The 19,139-nt window shown below is 45.4% G+C and overlaps 1 protein-coding gene across 4 annotated transcripts in view; it reads right to left on the bottom strand.

Moving 5' to 3' along the window:
* PRKACA (protein kinase cAMP-activated catalytic subunit alpha) overlaps positions 1–19,139 on the bottom strand; it is a 902,215-nt gene that overhangs the window by 398,057 nt on the left and 485,019 nt on the right. For all 4 annotated transcript variants that reach the window (XM_085654293.1, XM_085654294.1, XM_085654292.1 and 1 more), the window contains one exon: positions 1,569–1,697. In XM_085654293.1, the coding sequence (XP_085510419.1) occupies positions 1,569–1,697 (129 nt within the window). The remainder of the gene's footprint in view (positions 1–1,568; positions 1,698–19,139) is intronic.

The raw sequence follows: 19,139 nt of genomic DNA on the forward strand, positions 1-19,139 counted from the left end.
TCCCCTTCCTCCAAAGTCTGCGAAACAGTGTGAAAATAAGGAGGACTGACATAGGGGAAAAAGGGCCCCATCGGGATCGGCGCCGCACGGCGTCCATCCGGCACCGTGTCCGGGCTGAAACTGGGGACGTCGTCGTCCCGAGGAGCGGGTGACGTCAGAGGTGGTGCCGGTGGGGTCGACGGCGGTGGAGATGTTACAAGGTCAACCAGTGTCGACCGGGGTCCGATCCCGGGGGCTCCTGCGGCACCGGGGCCACCAGCGATGGAAGGACAGGACCCCCGGTCAGGCCCGTAGGCGCTCCGGCGGGGCCAGACTGCCCAAACAGCCGGGCCATGGCAGCAAGAAACTCTTGCACCTGAGCAGGGGTCGCCGACGAACCCGGAAAGGGTGGGTTGGCCGGCACCGATGTCGCAGGCTCCGCCGGAGCCGCAGGGGTGGCACCACCCGCACCCTCAGCCGTGTCACGTGATGTGAAGTCGAGGAGCGACAACGCTTCTTCGACTTCTTTTTGGAATGCTTCGACTTACCTGACCCAGAGTGCAAAGACTTAGATCCAGAGGAATGACGGTGACGGCTCCGCAACCGGTCCCTCGACCTCCCACGGGATCTGGACCTTGAGCGTCGCGAAGCCGACTGCCGGACTTCCAGCAACTTTCGGGACCTCTCCCTCAAAGTTTTCGGTGCCATGGCCCGGCAGTCGGGGCACGACTTGGAGTCGTGGTCGCGCCCCAGGCAGTAGAGACACACGCGGTGTGGGTCCGTCACCGACATCATCCCTATGACACCAGGAGTCGATCGACTCGAAGAAATTGAGACAAAAGGCCTCGAAAAAACTCAGTCAAAAAATTACTGGGGGTACTTGCTCTTCCCAGACCTGCGCTTGCTGACTCGGAAAAAGAAAGAACTGACGTCAGCGCGCACGGGCGCGCCTAAGTAGCTCCAGCGACGTCATCCCGGCACTGACGCCAACGATGCATGCAGAGCCGCACAACGCCGCCAACCGATGTGCAGGGGTACTGCGGACGAAAACTTTCCAGATCCAGTCTGACGCCTGGGGGCAATTCTAAGGTAAGGAATCTATCACTACGTGTTTCTTTCAGATCCAAAACGTTAATTGAAAACAAAAATAAAAATTACTAATAAGATCTGGTCGATATTTTAACTGGAAATGTTTTTAAAGACCTGTGTTAGGCAGTAGATTGAACAGCCTATATAGCTAAAATGGTTGATTTGTGGTTAAATTAAAGAAATTGTGTTTGGAGAGCTTATCAGTACAATATCCACATTATCAAGCAAGTGTGTCCCACTGAAATGGAGAGAGTTCTTTACTCAAAAGTATTGCACGATCTGCAGGATAAGAGAAGATTTATATTTTTAATAAAAAGCTCGAAATGGACTGAACAAACAGTACAACAGAATGTAAGTTCTGTGTACCTAAAAGATGTTCTTTCTTGAAAATATCAACCCAACAAATTAATCTCTAACCAGGCTTCATTTTTTTAGGTCAAAGCATACTTAAACCTTCTTATAAAGTGTTACAGTCAATACCGTTATCGCCAATGTCTCACCTTCTGTTTGTCTAGAATCTTCATGGCATAGTGGTGTCCGCTTTCCTTGTGTTTCACCAGCATCACCCGGCCAAAGGAACCTGTTCCTAACGTTTTGATTCTCTCAAACTGATCCAAATTGGCTGTATTCTGAAGGAGGAACAAAATAAGACATTACACTAAAACATCCATTGAAAAGGCATGATGCCTCATTCATCAAATGATTGAGGGTTGTAGCATAAGAAGCAAATATAGGGTAGAGGAGGTCAGATTTTAACAGCCTTTTGCATTTTACAGATTAGATCAGAAGAACCTTTATCGAATGGAATCCAACAGTGCATGTGAGTGTTTCCGTGCAGAAACATTTAAAGAGTCACTGTGAACCACACTTCTGCATTATTCAACATGGAAAGAAGCCAGGATGCATATTTGTAAGAAATCAGCTAAATGGAATTTGCACTTGCCTAAAGAAGATATCACAAATAATCTATGTGGTCCCTGAGGCATGGCATATCATTTATTTGATCTCCCCCCCACCCAGCTTATAAAAGTTAAGGGGGTACATTTTGTTACTGAAACCGAAAGCATGTGAACTTTAAGATGCTGCTCAATATTTGCATTTGACCAAAAGAATTGGCATTAAGTTATACATATTCTGCAATGGTTCTTTACCATGTGGCAAACAGCAAAGCATGAACTGTTCAGCAAGTGTCTCTAAACACTTGAAACTTGAGCGTGATATCAATTTAAATAATACTTTTATGGCCACCTTCACAGTTCATATTCAAACTGCTATATTTAATTTGACATTATATCGCATAAATAACATCTATACATTTATTTTTATGAAACACAAATATTCTGTGATGGTTTTGCAATTACTAATCATAATCAAACATTGGCCTATTTAACAAAAGGAAATTGGAATACAACCATATGTCTGTTGCCCAATGAATTTCGGGAAAACTCCCTTCTGCAGGGGAACTGTTGTACTCGCAACAATTCCTCTGTCCTAGGGTGTAATTAAGGTACAGAAGATAACTTTCTTTCTGTCACTTCGTGGTTCAGTACGATTAATATTAGATATGCATGGTTTGCAATATGGTATCTTTCTCTATAAAATGCATGCTGTTCTATGCACCACTTTTTCTATTTAAATCACAGAAATTTGTTTTTCACTCAAGGCACCACGTATCCTTTCATTAACTTATCTCACTAGTTAAACAACCAAGAAAACATAGCGTTGCATCATTAAACAGGATGTTGTGATTTTTTTCCCCCCTACCATGTTCATGTTTTCAACAGTGGCCCTTGAGAAAGGAAGTGTTCCCGAAATGCATTGGGCAACAGACAAATGATCCGATATGCAGTTTGAAAAGAACTGTGAAGGTGTCCATAAAAGTATTATTTAAATTTGTGTCACAACAATCTTCTTTGATAAATTCACCAGCTATGCACTCAGGTTTCAAGTGTTCAGAGACACTTGCTATACAGTTCAAGTTTCACACATGTCGAGCAGTGACATGTTCCTGATCAGCACGCTAAACATTTAAATTTTGTTTAGCATTAACTGAAGGCTTCCCAGTGAGAGCATAATAGGTGTGCGCAATACATAAATACACATACAAAACAGCAAAGAATGCCAAATTATTTATCCTCTACTTTTTTAAAGTTCGTTTTTAGTATTCGGAACAGTTTTAGTACTATTTTAGTTGTATTATCATTGATGCAACTATGACAGAAAATGAACACACAGGAAGGAAAATGTTACTTACCCTGTAAGCATCTGTTATATTGTTTTCCCACACTGCGGGTGAGGATGAAATATGAAACGAAGTAATGTATAGAGAGATGTCCACGCAAGAGGGGGAAAAGAGCTCATAAGAGACACTACAAGGGCCGTATGCATCTGGGGAGGAGGGTGGGTGCATGTGAATCTACAGCACTACATGCTACAAATAGATGCTTACATCATCCACATATGCCTCAGTTTGAGGGATGTGTGGATGTAGATACATACGCTATGCATAGGCTGTAAAGCAGTCCTTCCATGGCAGATTGAAAAAATGTACGAAGCACTGCCTGAACCTTGTTGGTGGTCTAGCACATTGACACAGTAATGTTTTGTGAAAATGTGTGTTTTGGACCAGGTAGCTGCTCTGCTTATGTCCACTATCGGGATGTTCCATTGGAAAGCCATTGAAGCTCCTTTCTTCAGAGTGGAGTGGAACTAGGAGGAGTGATCAAAATTTTCTTAGCTTTAGCATAGCATGGCTGAAAGTGTCTAACAATCCATCTGGTAATGCCTGACTTGGATAGAGCCTTCCCTTTATGGGATTGGAGAAAGCAACAAAAAGTTATGTCTTCCTAAATGTTTTGGTTCTGTCAACAAAGTGCATGAGGTCTTGTTGTGCATCCAAAGTATGGCGAGCCCGTTTTACAACTGAATTAGGTTGTGGGAAAAAGACAGGAAGTTCAATTGATTGGTTAAGGTGGAAGTGAGAGACCACCTTAGGGAGGAATTTGGGATTGGTGCAAAGTACAACCCTATCCCTATGAACTTGGTTCTTCCAGGGTTAATGCCTGTAGCTCACTGACCCGCCTGAGTGAAGTGATAGCAACCAGAAATGACACCTACCAGGAGAGGAACTGAATGGGGCAGGAGTGGAGGGCTCAAACCGGCCCAGGAGTCTAATGTTGAGATACTAATCTGGGACGGTGGCACATAAGGAGGAATGACCCCCTAATGACCCCCTTGAGACCCTCCATTAAAGCTTAAATGGCAAGAATCCTGAAGAGAGATGTGTTGTCTATTCTGATTTTTTTTAAATGTGGCAGTGCATAGGCAGAATTGGCAAATACTGGGTATTCCAGATACAGATAAAATGTTTATTACTGCTGCTACTATACTTTTGTACTGTATTTTGTGTGGGAGGTTTCTGATCTAATTTTTACCATATATTGCTATTTTCTGCTCCATGTCAGACAGGTGCAGGCATAGCGGCTATCTTGTTGGGCTATTTCCAGAGAGTGGTTAGAAGCCCTTATTTAAACATTGTTGTTGCATTGGCAGGATTGGCACATACTGGGTATTCCACATTACATTTGTTAATACTACTGCTACTATACTTTTGCACTGAATTGTGTGTGTGGGGGGCTCTTTTCTCATTTTTAACCTTTTATTGCTATTTTCTGCTCCACATCTGTTAAACGGGTCCAGCCTTATCAGCCTTCTTCCTGGACCATTTTCAGAGAGCGGTTGATGCACTGAGTTCGATGGGCTTTCCATCCTGCTCACAGCCCAGGCCTTACTTAAATGCAAACGCTGTGCAGACACACCGCTGGCACATCAACAGCAAGCCTGTTTGAGCTCGAATGGACCCAGGAGCCAGGATTGCTGGTCCTTTTGACTCTGTCACTAAGCTGCAAGCTCCATGTTCTGTGACACTGGAGGTATGTTAGCTATGAATCCAGTAAGTGGTATTTTGTGTTACTGCCACTGTGACTTTCATACATCAACCCAGTTTGTAGGTTCAGGATCTGGGAATAATGTTTTTACTTCTCTTCCAGACATCTCTACTTCTAAAGCCACTGTGCTATCAGAACCTAAATTAATTATCATTTTTGTAATATTAACTGCTGCTCCTTGGCCAAACACCAGTTAGAATTATTTAACATTTTCATTGATAATTTGCAGAATGCCATTTTTCTAACTGAAACCTGGTTAAACGACGCCTTCTCACCTGATAATATTTCTACATTACCTACTATCGGTATGGTATCACAGGACCTTTTGGATTGAAAAGGCGGTAGGGTTGATATTGTTTTTAAAGCCCACTATCAATGTAAAACAGAGAATCTTTATATCTTAGACTGAGTCTATATTTTTCTCCCTTTGCCTATCCAACACCCTTGCCTTTTTGGGTGCATTGATCTATCATCCTCCTGGACCAGCAGGTAGTTGGTGCTCTCTGGTGCCAGAAGCTCTTTCCTATTAATCCTTAAATGCTCAAATTAAAAAAAAATCAGTGATTTTAACATTTACTTTGATGACCCAACCTGTAGTTCTGCCGCTTCTCTGGTGAAGGACTTTAAGGATTTGGAAGTTAATCTATTAAATAACTCCCCTACTTATGTAGCAGGGCATTTGCTTGATCCTCTCTTCTCAAACTTGAAGGGATTGTTGGTAGACTGCCTGATTCCTCTGCTGTGGTCTGATCATTTCGGGATACCTTTTTCCATCTCAATTCCTTCACTTCTATTGCTCGGTTTAGTAGCTTGGCTTCCAGGTAGAGGAATTGGTCCAAATTCAACCTTCTACTTTTAGCTCACTCCTACAAGCAAACCAGATTTGAGCCATTCAGTGGATTCCGACTCTTTATTTACAACTGGGTTCTGTCATCTCTTGATCTGCACTCCCTCTCAGTCTTATTAACTTTTCTTGATGTCTTCCTCCAGCACGTTGGTCTAATGACACTCTCGGTGGGATGCGAAAGAATTGTAAGCGCCTAGAGAGGATCTGGCATAAAACTTACAGTGAGGAGGACAAACTGAAATGCAGGCTGGCACCGAGAGACTGCCACAAAGACTGTCGCTCTACCTGAGCCCTTTTATTTTTTTACTCTGATAAAATCACTCTGGCTCAGCACTATCTTAAAATGTTATTCCAAGTGGTCAAATCCCTACTGGATCCTATTACTATTTCTCCTTCTATTCCACTCTCAGACCCAATATGACGAATCGGCTGACTTCAGTTAAAAAAAAAGTGGCTGATATCCAGGCCTTCCACACTCCTAGTTTTATGTCTCCCCGTCAGCTGTCCTAAGAAAACGTTACTACTTGTACTAGGACTCCTCGTTTTGTTGCAAGCAGAAAAATAAATTACTTTTGGCTCCTCTCCTCCCTCCCTTCTGAGCACTTTATCGCCTATTGATTTACCGGTATTTACTACCGTACTATATGCCATTAAATCTGGCTCTCCTCTGGATCCTCCTCACACCAACATATTTTATTTTAGCAAACTGTGCCCGCAGCTTTTTTATATGGCGATCCATATAGCTTCATAAAATGTAAGGCAAGAAGAAATCAGAACAGGAAAAGTTGAGTCCTTCAGCACCTCCAGGATCAACAAAACAAAAAGCATCAGTCTCAGAACCATCAACGCCCTTTGAAAGAGCACTAGCTTCTGCTGACACTAGGAAGCCTACCTCAGAGTCATCACAAAAATCAGGTAAGTTGTAAGTTAAATAGTCGATGAGACCGTCCACTGCACCGTCAATGGCAAAGAGGTCTACGCCGACAACATCGACCACTTCTGTGTCAACGCATCATCGACGGGAAGACTCATATCGACTTTGTCGATGGCATGATCATTCAAGCCATTGCTGCACCATTGAAGAACACACAGCTGGCGCCGCCATCAATGCCAGTTCCAATGGCTACAGTGAACATCATGCCGTTGAAGTTAAAGTCATTATCCTCAAGAATGGCTTCGTTGATTGTCATTGCCGAATCACTCCTAAGGCCAGAACAAACTTCTCCTAGCAAGGTTTCACCTTTGCCACCAGCATTCCTTCAAGAAATAGGAGGATTGGAAGAAAAGGATTATGAAGGGCCTTTTAGAGATGCAACAAGTCCATCACAATGACATGTAAAATGCCAAGTTGAACAAGACGCATCTATATAATTGCAAGGTGTTTTAAAGACAGACAGCAAGGTAGGAAGAAAGCATATGAGGAACTCCTTGAGTTTGATCCTTATGAGGATGTACTAGATGAACAACTGGCACAAGAACCAATTATGGAAGTCCCTGCAGCTCTGGTGACAGACCTCCATCTAAAGTTAAAGGACTATCATATAAGCTTTCCTGAAAAGGAAGCCACACCTCTAGAACAATCTAAATCTGGGGTACAACAAGCAGAAATACTGTCACAGCAGTGAAGCCCACTAGTACAGCATAAACACTTCTTGCAACCAAGATATCTAGAGACTATCACCATTCATGATGATTATGTTGATCACAGAGATGACTAAGATGAGCCAGAAGAGGCTGAGATACCACAAGATCAAACAGCGAGTGCGGGAAGTGAATGGGATGACTATGTGACCCCTATACTGGCTCCACCAACACCTCCGGCAGATAGCTCGCCGCCAGATGATATGGCGGACTTCTATGCACTGCTAGAGAGAGCTGCCAAGAGATTTAATCTGCAGTCTCTTCAGCAAACAGAATGTTTCTTGTATGATTTTAAAGAGTTAACCAAAAGAATTAGTAAGATCCATACCAATTGTTGACTACATTTGGACTGAGAGACTTAAGGCCATGAACAACCCTGCTACAGTGACAGCAGTAACTCCAAGACTTGATAACAAAAATACAAGGCTCCAGACAATTCTCCAGCCTGCCTGATTGCTCACCCAAAACCAGATGGATAAGTTACTTACCTGTAATCCTAGTTCTCTTCCAGGGGTATCCTCAAAGTCATAAACACATGAATATTCCCGCCCATGCGCGGGACCCCGGAAACATATATGTGGAGAAGAATAAATATATATATATATATATATATTTTTTCACCAGAGTGCCCCAAAGCATTAGAAGGTCACTCGACACCATTCTCACCATCAGGCATTATTTACTACTCGCCTTCATGCTCCAGCAATTGTTTATCATCGCCGACGAGTTTCGAGGTTTTCTAACCTCTTCTTCCTGGGCTGCTAAACAAACGAGGCATCACTGGCTCACAATTTCTGGACACACGGACACACACACGGATACACACACACACACGCGCACACAAAATTTGGCCCAAAGAGGAGACGCCACTTCACGGGTAGTTGAACACATTTAATTGAGGGACCAACAGCTATCACCCCTTCGTGAAAAGATGAAAGCCCAACGCTTAATCTTGCAAAGGAACTACAGGTACCACCATGCCCCGAGGCATACGCCCACATGGGCGGGACTTGTAAGACTCATCAGGGGCTCCTTTGAACTGCCAGTGTTTCACCTTCACTCTGCCCGTTAACAAGAGCACAGGAGTGCTCGAAACACGTTGGGCTTTCATCTTTTCATGAAGGGGTGATTGTCCTGTTGCTGAGCTGTTGGTCCCTAAATTAAAGGTGTTTAACTATCCGTGAAATGGAGTCTCCTCTTTGGGCCAAATTTTATTTAGAGATATATATATATTTATTTTTTTTCACTGAAAAAAACATAGGTTTCAGGCACGTTATAGTTAGAAATTAGCTTTTAAAAAACCTTAGAAATTCACTAAAAAAAACAATAGGTTTCAGGGGCGTTCTAGTTAGTTGGACATTTGACTCGTACAAAACCAGAGAAATTCCCCCGTTATAGTTAGTTCAGCTAACTATAACTTGCGCCCCCTGCAATGCACTGCTGATGACATCACATATTACATCACTGATGACATGGTCAGTGACATCACTGATGACATCTCAAATGACATCACTGATGACATCATCCAGTGACTGTCTGTAAAGTTTAATTATGTTTAATATATACAGGGAAAGGCGTATTGAAGAATGAGTGGGTGTATAAGTGCCTGAATGGATGATTTAGTAGGTGTGTGACTGACTAAGTGAGTGATTAAACGTATCTTACTGAATGCATGGGTTAGTGACTAAACTGTGTGAATGTCTGTATCAGTCTGTCTGTTGGTGTGTAAGCGGCTGCATGGGTTTGTGAATAGCTACATGAGTGTCTATATGGGTTATTGATTGGTTGTCTGAGTATCTGTATGGGTGCCTGAGTGTTTGTGACTGTGCATAGATGTGTGAGTGGGTGATTCACTGGGTGCATGGTTTCAATGGTGCATCTGTGATGGACTGTATGGGTGGGTGAGTGTGTGTATGGATGTGTTAGTGAGTGAATCTATAACTCAGTGGTACATGTGGGAGTAACTACAGTATATATGTGTGTTGGAGTATATAAATGGCTATAAGTGAGTGTGTGATTGTGAGAGTGGCTGTATGGATGAGTGTGTGCTTGTATCAGTGATTGTATAAGAGCGTAAGAATGTGCTAGTATTTGTATGACTAAGTGAGCTGGTGTGTGTATAACTGTTTAGATGAGCAAATGGCAGTGTGTTATTTGCATGACTGACTAGGTGTGTGAGTACCTCTATGGATGAGTGGTGGTGTGTGAGTGTCTATATAGGTGTATGAGTGCATATGATAGTCCTGTACTGAGTGACCATAAGTATGAATGACTGTACGGATGAGTGAGTGGATGTGTGCGTGTAAACCTAAGAATCAGTGAGTGAGTATGTAGTAATTGGTGTTGGAGTGTCTATGGTTTTGAGAATGGCAGTCTGTAATTTAGAGTGAGTGTATCAAAGGTTATATTAGGGTGTGAGAAAATGCATCAAATTATCACATGGATTATGTCACGGACCATGTCATGAGTGATGTAATATGTGACGTCATCAGCAGTGCATTGCGGGGGCGCGAGTTATAGTTAGCTGAACTAACTATAACGGGGGAATTTCTCTGGTTTTGTACGAGTGAAATGTCCAACTAATTATAACGCCCCTGAAACCTATGGTTTTTTCAGTGAATTTCAAAGCTTTTTTAAATGCTAGTTTCAAACTATACCTACAGAGGTAGGACATGTGAAGAAAGAAGAAACAACGCACAGAAAGAAGCAAAAGAAATGCAGAAAGAAGCAACAGACGTCCACAAAGACGAAGAAAAGTGCAGGAAGAAGCAAGACGTGCAGAAAAAACAGACAGTGGAGCATAAAGAGGCCTTGTTGCAAAATCATCCTGTGCCCACAACCTTTTCAGACGGGTACTGGTGGTAACTGACTGACTAACCAGGCATAGAGCCAGTGCTATGCTAAAAGACACTTAGAATACAGTGAAAACACCTACATACACTAGGGAACACTATGGGTTGGGGTACCCCTGTGATTAGCATGACCTCCTCTGTAAGGCCCTAGTACATAATAGGGCAAGGGGATAAAACCTACCTCTACGTCAGAGGTGCAGAAATATGCTACTTTAACTAGTAGTCGCGTTTGCAGAGTGGTGGAAAAAGGGTGCTGGCCGTCCAACCAACGCTCAGGAATTCAGCTGCGTAGGACTTACAGGAGGTACCAGGAGGGATTCCTGGCCCCCAAACTCCCTCAGGACTAAATTGGACTTCATCCCCCATCCCGTAGGCACGTTTGCAGAGTGGTAGAGAACGGGGGCCATGGCCTCCGAAGACGTCTTAGCAATCCCACTTTGTGGGACTTACTGGAGCTAACAAGAGGGGTAGTTGGCCCCCAAGGACATCCTTGGGGGTCAACTTCCCAAACTATTACCTCCAGTCAGTCCCACACAGCAGCATTGGTAAGTACTCGTACCAGGCCACGCCCACTTTGCCCTCCACTCTAAAAACGCGCTCTCTGGCACACTCTTGGATGGGGATTGAAGTCCCCTTCACTGCTGGGGGTCCTTTAGGGGCCAACTAGCCTACCTTTTACCTCCAGTAAGCCCCACGCAGTGGGATTGGTGAGAGGTAGACAAAGGCCATGCCCCCTTTCTCCACCACTGTGCAAACGCACCCCGTGGCGCCTTTTAAGTTGGGGGATTAAGTTCCCTTGAATCCTGAGGGTCCCTGGGGTCCAACTAGCCCACTAGGTACCTCCAGTAAGCGCCACAGAGCTGCGTTGCAGTGAGGTGTAAAAAGGGGCATGGCCTCTGAACACCTCTCTGCAACGCAGCTCCCTGGCGCATACTGGAGGTTTTTGGTGGGCTAGTTGGCCCACAGAGACCCTCAGTATTCAAGGGGAATTAATTCCCCAACTTTAAACACCCCAGGGGGTGCCTTTGCTGAGTGTTGCAGGGAGGGGGCGTGGCCTAGCCGCGATGCCGGCTTTTTAAAAAAAAAAAAGAAAAGAAAAGTTAAGAAAGGGGCTGTGTGGCCCCCCTTCTCTTGCCTTTTTTTGTGCTGTGGGGACCGAATCCCCCAGGGCCTGCCCCCCCCCCTTTTTTTTTTTTAAGGGCCATCAAGGACTCCAGGAGGGGCACCCCCCTCCCAACGTTTGCACAGCCCCGGGGAGGTGGAGATCCCCGGGGCATGTGGGGGGCCATGTGCCCCCTGCAAAATAATCAATATTGGAGGCCCCCCAACCATTAAAAAAAGAAAGCCCGGGGGGTGGCGGTCCCCGGGGCAGAGTGGGGGGGATTGGGGCCCCCCCCCACACATTATTTTCACTGCCCCCGGGACCTGCCCCACCCAGGGGCTTCAATACAACGTGCGGGAGTCCATGCCTTTTTTTTTCCTCAGCCGGATTCGCGCACCCAGCGTGAATTCAGCCTTTTTTTTAAAAGCAGGCCTAGGGGGTCAGGATGTTTCTACCCTGCCCCCCTTTTCTTGTTTTTCGCGTTTCTTTTTCTCTTTTCTTGTGACTCTGTTCTACCGAGTCACAAGATGACTGCCAACACTTCCTGGTTTGGAGTGTTGACAGCCAATTAGAATAAAACTCGTGGTTGGGAGAACGCGCGGATCTTCAGCGCCTCTATATATCGAAACTTTTATTTTTTGATTGTCTCAGCAACTTCTGACCGGATTTACTCCATTTAAAAAAAAGGGCGCTTTCTGAAGCAAGCACTACCTTTTTGCTAAATTTGGTGTAATTCCATTCAGCAGTTCAGGCTGTAGCCGTGTCTAAAGTTTCCTATGGAAAATAACATGGAGAAAACAAGTTTTGGGACCCCCCTTTTTTCTCGGCCCCCGCTTGCCGAATCACCCCAAAACTTTCAGGATAGGAGCTGACCGGAGCAGGCCACAAGTTTTGAAAATTTCACGAAAATTTGTCAACCGGCGGCAAAGTTATTGGGAAAAGAAAAAACGCTTTTCCTATGGAAACTAGGTCCTAACTAGAACTATCTACTGGCCACCGCCAATAGATTATATATATATATATATATATATATACACACATACACATATATACTCAGAATGCAGCCTTCCATATACCACACAACGCTGAGCAATGTTGTAAGAATTTCCCTTGCATATAAATACAATTTTAATAAAGCAGGGAGAAAAATACATTTGGAAACTGCTTTAATACACAGCAGAAATCATAATCCTGCAAACAAGAATGAAAAACACATTGCCAGCACATAGGCTGCACTGCAGAAACATCAGTGTAGAAAGCTGAAAAGCTAACCCACAGAAACACACAGAATAAACTGGCACCGTGCCTTTAAGGCAGCCATGACCCCTAGCTTCCCATCATGCCTCAGGTGTGACAGTTAGGTCAGTTGTTCTTTGCGGAATCCCGAAGGACATGACTTGACCGGGAAGGCGGGTGGGTTGCTTATGACTTTGATGAGGATACCCCTGGAAGAGAACTAGGATTACAGGTAAATAACTTAGCCTTCTCTTCCAGGGGATCCTCATCAATAGTCATAGGCACATGAATAGAATAGCAAACCCATCCTCTCATCCTGTGGGCAAGTAACCAGAGCACAATAAAGAAACATTGTAAGAAAAAAACCATTACAAAGACTCCAATTAAGCTAGCATTGGAACAGATTCCTCAAGGAGGCCTGGCCTACTTGGGTATCCGCTCTGGAGTCAGAATCCAGACAGTAATGCCTGGTAAACGAATGGACCGATTTCAAAGTTGCAGCCTTGCAAATCTCGGCCATCGGTACATTGTGTAAGAACGCTACTGTAGCAGTCTTTACCCTAGTAGAGTGAGTTTTAGGGGAAGCTAACAGAGGCTTGTTCGCTATTTGGTAAGCTAATTTAATACAAGACACTATCCACCTTGAATTTGATCTTTTGGAGGCTGGAAAGCCTGTTCTAACAGAGCCGTAGTTTACAAACAATTGATCAGCCTTTCTAATGGATTTTGTTCCCTCTAAATAGAATTAGAAAACCCTCTTGAGGTCTAATGAATGAAGAGACCTTTCTGCTGGTGTAGCAGGATTTGGAAAGAAGGAGAGGAGAGAAATTGTCTGATTTACATGGAGGTCAGACAATACTTTGGGTAGGAAGGAAGGGTGAGTTCTCATAACCACCCTATTGTGATGGAAAACCGTATACGGTTCCTTAGAACAGAGTGTTTGGATTTCACTCACTCTGCGTGCTGATGTAATAGCCACCAGAAAAGCTACTTTCCATGTAAGGTGTTGTAATGTGGCCTTATGAATGGGTTCGAAAGGAGGACCCATCAAATTTGACAAAACTAGATTCAACTCCCAAGGCGGAGAAGGAGGTTGAACAGGAGGATAAACCTTCTTCAACCCCTGTAGGAAGTCCTTGACCACCTGAAGTTGAAAGAAAGAAGGCTGGTTTGGTGATTGTCTACATGCTGTGATGGCAGCCAAATGCACTTTTATGGACGTGCATTTCAAACCAGAATTGGCCAAGTAGAGCAGATACGGCAAGGTTACCTCTTCTTGCCCGTTAATTGGACTCCAACCATTACGAATACACCACAAGCAAAACCTTTTCCATTTAAAAGAGTACGAGGTTCTTGTGGATGGTCTCTTTGACTCCCTCAAAAGGTCCATGCAGTCCTGTGGGAGGTTCAAATGTCCGTACTGCAGGATCTCAGGAGCCTTGTTACCAAGCTCAGCGAGGGAAAGCAGGGTGCAGAATCTTCCCTCCCATTTTGGTCAGAAGGTCCAGCCTACACGGGAGTCTCCGATGCAGACAGATCGAGAGTTGCAACAGATCCAGATACCACCATTGGCAAGGCCAGTTCGGATGAGCTTGGTCACCACCTTCGGGATGAGAGGAAGGGGCGGAAAAGCGTATGCAAACGTCCCGGACCAGTCTTTCAAAAGAGCATTCCCTCTCGCTCCTAGTCGGTAAAATCTGGACATGAAGGCATGGCATTTTCTGTTTCGATCGTCTTCAAAAAGGTCGATGGATGGATGACCCCATTGATGAAAAATGTCCGCCACCACTTCGTCGTTGAGCACCCAGTCTTCTTGTTCTTCGAAGTGTCGAATGAGGGTGTCTGCTCGCACGTTCTGTTCTGCTGGCAGATGCACTGCCGTGATCTAGAGGATCCTGGCCAGCAGCCAGTGCCAGATCACCTGGGATTCTAGAGACAGAGGGCGAGAGCGTGTTCCACCTTGTTAGTTCAAGTAATACATGGTGGTTGTATTGTCCGTTTGTATCAGAATCGATTCGGACTGAATCTAAAGGATGGAATGCCTAGAGGGCTAAATGAACTGCCCGCAGTTCTAGCATGTTGATATGATAAGTCTGCTCCTTGCTGGTCCATCTGCCCTGAGTTTGTAGCTGACCCAGATGCGCTCCCCATCCCTAAAGAGATGCATCCGTGATCAGAGATTGTTTTGGCAGAGGTTGATGGAATGGGACTCCCACCAGAAGATTATTTGGCTGAAGCCACCAGAGAATGGACTTCTTCGCTGTTTGAGAGAGGAGAATTCGGTTGTTCCAATGACCAGAGGATTGGTCCCATTTGTCCTCCAGATCCTGCTGCAAAGGTCCCATACTCAATCTGGAGTTTGGTATGACAAAGATGCAAGAGGCCATCGACCCCAGTAGGGACGCCACTTGCCTTACTGATGATGGCTGATGTGCTTGAAGGATGATGTTGCATTTGTTTCTCATTGATAACAGTCTCTCCTCCAAAGGAAACCCTTTTCCGAGGTCGGAGCCCAGATAGTGGAGCGATTGAGTGGGCTGATGAACTGATTTTTCCACGTTCACATGAAGGCCTAGGCATTGAAGGAGATCCAGGCAGATGTGAAGGTGCTCTTGCACCATGTGAAGAGATGATCCCTTCAACAACCCAGGTATGGATACACGAACAGGCTTTGGCTATGTAATGCTGCCGCCCCTACTGCCATGCATTTCGCAAATACCCTCGGAGCAGATTTTAGGCTGAAGGGTAAGACCTTGAACTGGTAATGCTTCGTGCCTAACACATCCAATCTCCTTTCCTCAGATGAGGAAATATTTGATGGAGCGCCAACATTCGAAACTTCTCCTTTCTGATTAACTTGTTCAGAGAACGTAGATCTAGAATCGGTCTGAACTTGTTTGGTTGGTCTTTTTTCTGAACAAGGAAGTATCTGGAGTAGACTCCCTTTCCTCTCTGTGCAGGAGGGACCTCTTCTATGGCTAGTTTCTTGAGAAGGGTCAAAACTTCCTGACGCAGCAGTTCTAGGTGTAGATGACATGACTTTACTAGAGGAATGTCTTTTGGGGGCGCGCAAAAACGTAGTGCGTACCCATTGCTCAGTATATTCAGCACCCACTGGTCTTTGATGATGTTGCGCCACTCTTGTATGCAATTTGAAATACTTCCTCCCACTGGAGTGTGCAACGGATCTATAGGAAGCAGAAAACCATTGCTTTGCTCGAGTTTTTACTGCGGAAGAGGACTGTTGTTGATGTCCTCCTCTTCCTCTCGAGGAACGACGGCCTTGAAACTGAGACTCGTTTTGAGACCATTGATGGGTCTGAACCCTCTGTTGGTAATTTTTACGATTGTAGGGCCTGTAGCGTCGTTTGAACTCCTTTTTCTTCTCCAGGCCCACAGCCTTTAATGTGTCCAACTCTGCCTTCATTCTGGCAATTTCCTCATCGGTGGGTGATCCAGACAGTGAGTTTCCAGAAAACTGAAGATTCAAAATGCGTTGCTGTGCTTCCGGTTTCAACGCTGTCAGGCGCAACCAGGAAGATCTCCGTGCACATATACCATGTGCATACGAGTGAGCAGCCAAAGTCGCCCCATCCGCTGCTGTATTGGCCACCAGTGCCCCTTCTTGGAGAATCTCAGAGAAGTCCTGTTGATCCTCCTTTGGGAGTTTGCCTTTAAAACGCTCCAGAGAATCCCATAAGGACCTATCATAACGGCCCAGCAGGGCAGCAGCACTAGACACCTTAAGAGAAGGCCTTTCTACCCCAAGAATCCTGGGCTTTACTTTCTTTATCTGGAGGAGCTGAGGAGGAAGAAGCCACCGCATGTGTCTTTGCTGCTGCGATGATGACAAACCTGGTGGTGGATCAGATTTCAGAAAAAGAGGATCTGATGCAGCAGGATTATATTTTTCAGGATCCGAGCCCGGAGCCGCTTTAGCCGATGGAGTGAGGAAGATGTCCATTACCGGCTCAATGATACCAGGAACCAGAGGAAGCAAAGGCCTAGCCGCAGATCTCTGATGGAGAGTTTCGAAAATGATGGAAGTGGTGGACTGAGGCGCTGACATGGCTATGCCTAGCTTTTGTGCTCCTCTAGCGAGAACATCGTGAAAGGTATTAACATCATTGATGGGTGAAACTCTAGAAGATGGGCTATCCGTAAGGGTAGGCGAGTAGTCCCTTTTGGATGAGCGTGTCGAAGATGAGGACCAAAATGGAGTTCTTTGTCTCTTGTGATGACCCCGAGTCGACCTGCGCTCAGGAGATCTGCCTCTGTGTTCTCTGGTCCGAGTAGTGGGGGACCTGTTCACTTCCTGCACTAGACGTTGTAACAGGGATCTGTGCAGTGGACTGGAATAGTCCATAGGCCGTTGGGCATGACCAGAGGGTTCTTTCTGCCAATGATGGAGAGGTTGAAGCCATCTGGGCGGAAGGTGAATTGAAGGAGATTGCGGTCTCCTTCGAGAGCCTCTTGGAGGTGTTCTTGGAGGCTCAGGTGAATGAGCAGAAGAGCTGCGTGACGTCGCAATCGTCTGAGGTGAGCTCCTAATAGAATGAGAGGACTCCCTGCTACTTCTGGAGCGTGATCGGCGTCTCGATGAACAATGTGATGTTGATGGAGTGACTCGACGTTGACCGGTTCTGCATCACCATCACTGGTGAATCCCTAGAGCGTGATCTTCTCCTCGACATCCACCTCTCCGTGTGCTTTCGACGTTGTATGATGAGACGTCGAACACCTGGAGCCAACAGACTTTAACGTTGAGCGTGCAGGAGACCCCAACAAAGTACGGATCGACGGAGAAATCCTTCTTGGTGTCATGTCTTGATGCCTTTCAGGTCTCTCTCTTGACACTGATCGTCTACTGGAAGTCAGTGGAGTTGAGATCGGGGCACTTCTCGCCGTCGATGGAGACCGCCGTCTCGACTTCGAACGACGCCTGGTGTATTTCACTCTGGATCTCGATGACGAGTCTTTCTTCGTCGTCGGTGAACATCGAGCCCTCGACGTTGAACGTCGCTTGGACGACAATGGAGGCGATGAGTGCCTTGCCTCTAGTGACGAGGCGCGTCTCGACGTTGACCGCCGCCTGGTTGACTGAAACGGAGACGCCTGCTTCGACGCCGATCACCGGTGACTCTGCGACTTGACGGCGACGACGGAGATCTATCTCTCGACGTTGGGCAAGCCCGCATCAACTGAGAGTGACTCCTCGACGCCTATCGTCGCCAGGTTGACGACTACGGAGGATCCGACGTAGCTGTAGTCTTCATCGACGACCGGTGTTCTCTCGACGGCGAGCCCGCCGTCGATGGTCTTCTCGTTGACGATTTCGTTGCCAATGAAGGTATTTGTGGCGCCTGAACCCAACGCCGATGGAGGGCAGACTGGAACCTTACTTTTAGATGGAGTGCTGGCTCTCTTTTGCCTCTTCTTCATCGGAGACCTGCCTCTTGAAGGTGCTTGTCCCTTCTCAGCCAGCCCATAGAGGCAAATCCTCTCCCTGTCCTTCAGAGATCTTTTGGACAGCGGCTGGCAATGCTGACAGATCATGGGAGCATGATCAGAATTAAGGCAGAGAATACAGACAGGTTGGGAGTCTGTTTTAGCCTACTTCTTGCCACAGGAAGGGCAAGAGTCAAAAAGAGGGGGCATTTTTGACTGGAAAATAATGCTCAACTCTCTCAAGAATAGTAGAGAAGTACTTCAACAACAAAAAGACGTCGAAGTAAAATGTTTTTAAGAAAAAAAAGAAGTGATTTCTGACAGAAATCAGAAAAAACTAAGAGCTGAAGTTACCAGGGTCCTGACAGAAGGAGCCGGAAAGAACAACTGACCTGTCACTCCTGAGGCATGATGGGAAGCTAGGGGTCATGGCTGCCTTAAAGGCACAGTGCCAGTTTATTCTGTGTGTTTCTGTGGGTTAGCTTTTCAGCTTTCTACACTGATGTTTCTGCAATGCAGCCGATGTGCTGGCAATGTTTTTTTCATTCCTCTTAGCAGGATTATGATTTCTGCTGTGTATTAAAGCAGTTTCCAAATGCGTTTCTTCCTCCCTGCTTTATTAAAATTGTATTTATATGCAAGGGAAATTCTTACAAAATTGCTGCATTGTGCGTTTGTATATATATATATATATATATATATATATAAATATATATATATATATAGCTACATATATGGTTTCCACATATATGTTTTATATGTTTCAGGGGTCCCGCGCATTGGCGGGAATGTTCATGTGCTTACGACTATTGATGAGGATCCCCTGGAAGAGAATCAGTTGTTATGTAGGCAGTACAAAGGAGAGGGAAAAACCTTACAACGCCCTGTTCAACTCCTCCAGATAGGGATGGTAAGAGCCTAGACAGCATGGGGAAGCGTTCTCTGCTATGGAGGCTATCACCATAAGGGTGTTCAAATCTCTGGCCATACTGGGTAGG

Source organism: Triturus cristatus, chromosome 4_1, assembly GCF_964204655.1.
Source record: "Triturus cristatus chromosome 4_1, aTriCri1.1, whole genome shotgun sequence".
In the NCBI taxonomy this organism is placed as follows: Eukaryota; Metazoa; Chordata; class Amphibia; order Caudata; family Salamandridae; genus Triturus; species Triturus cristatus.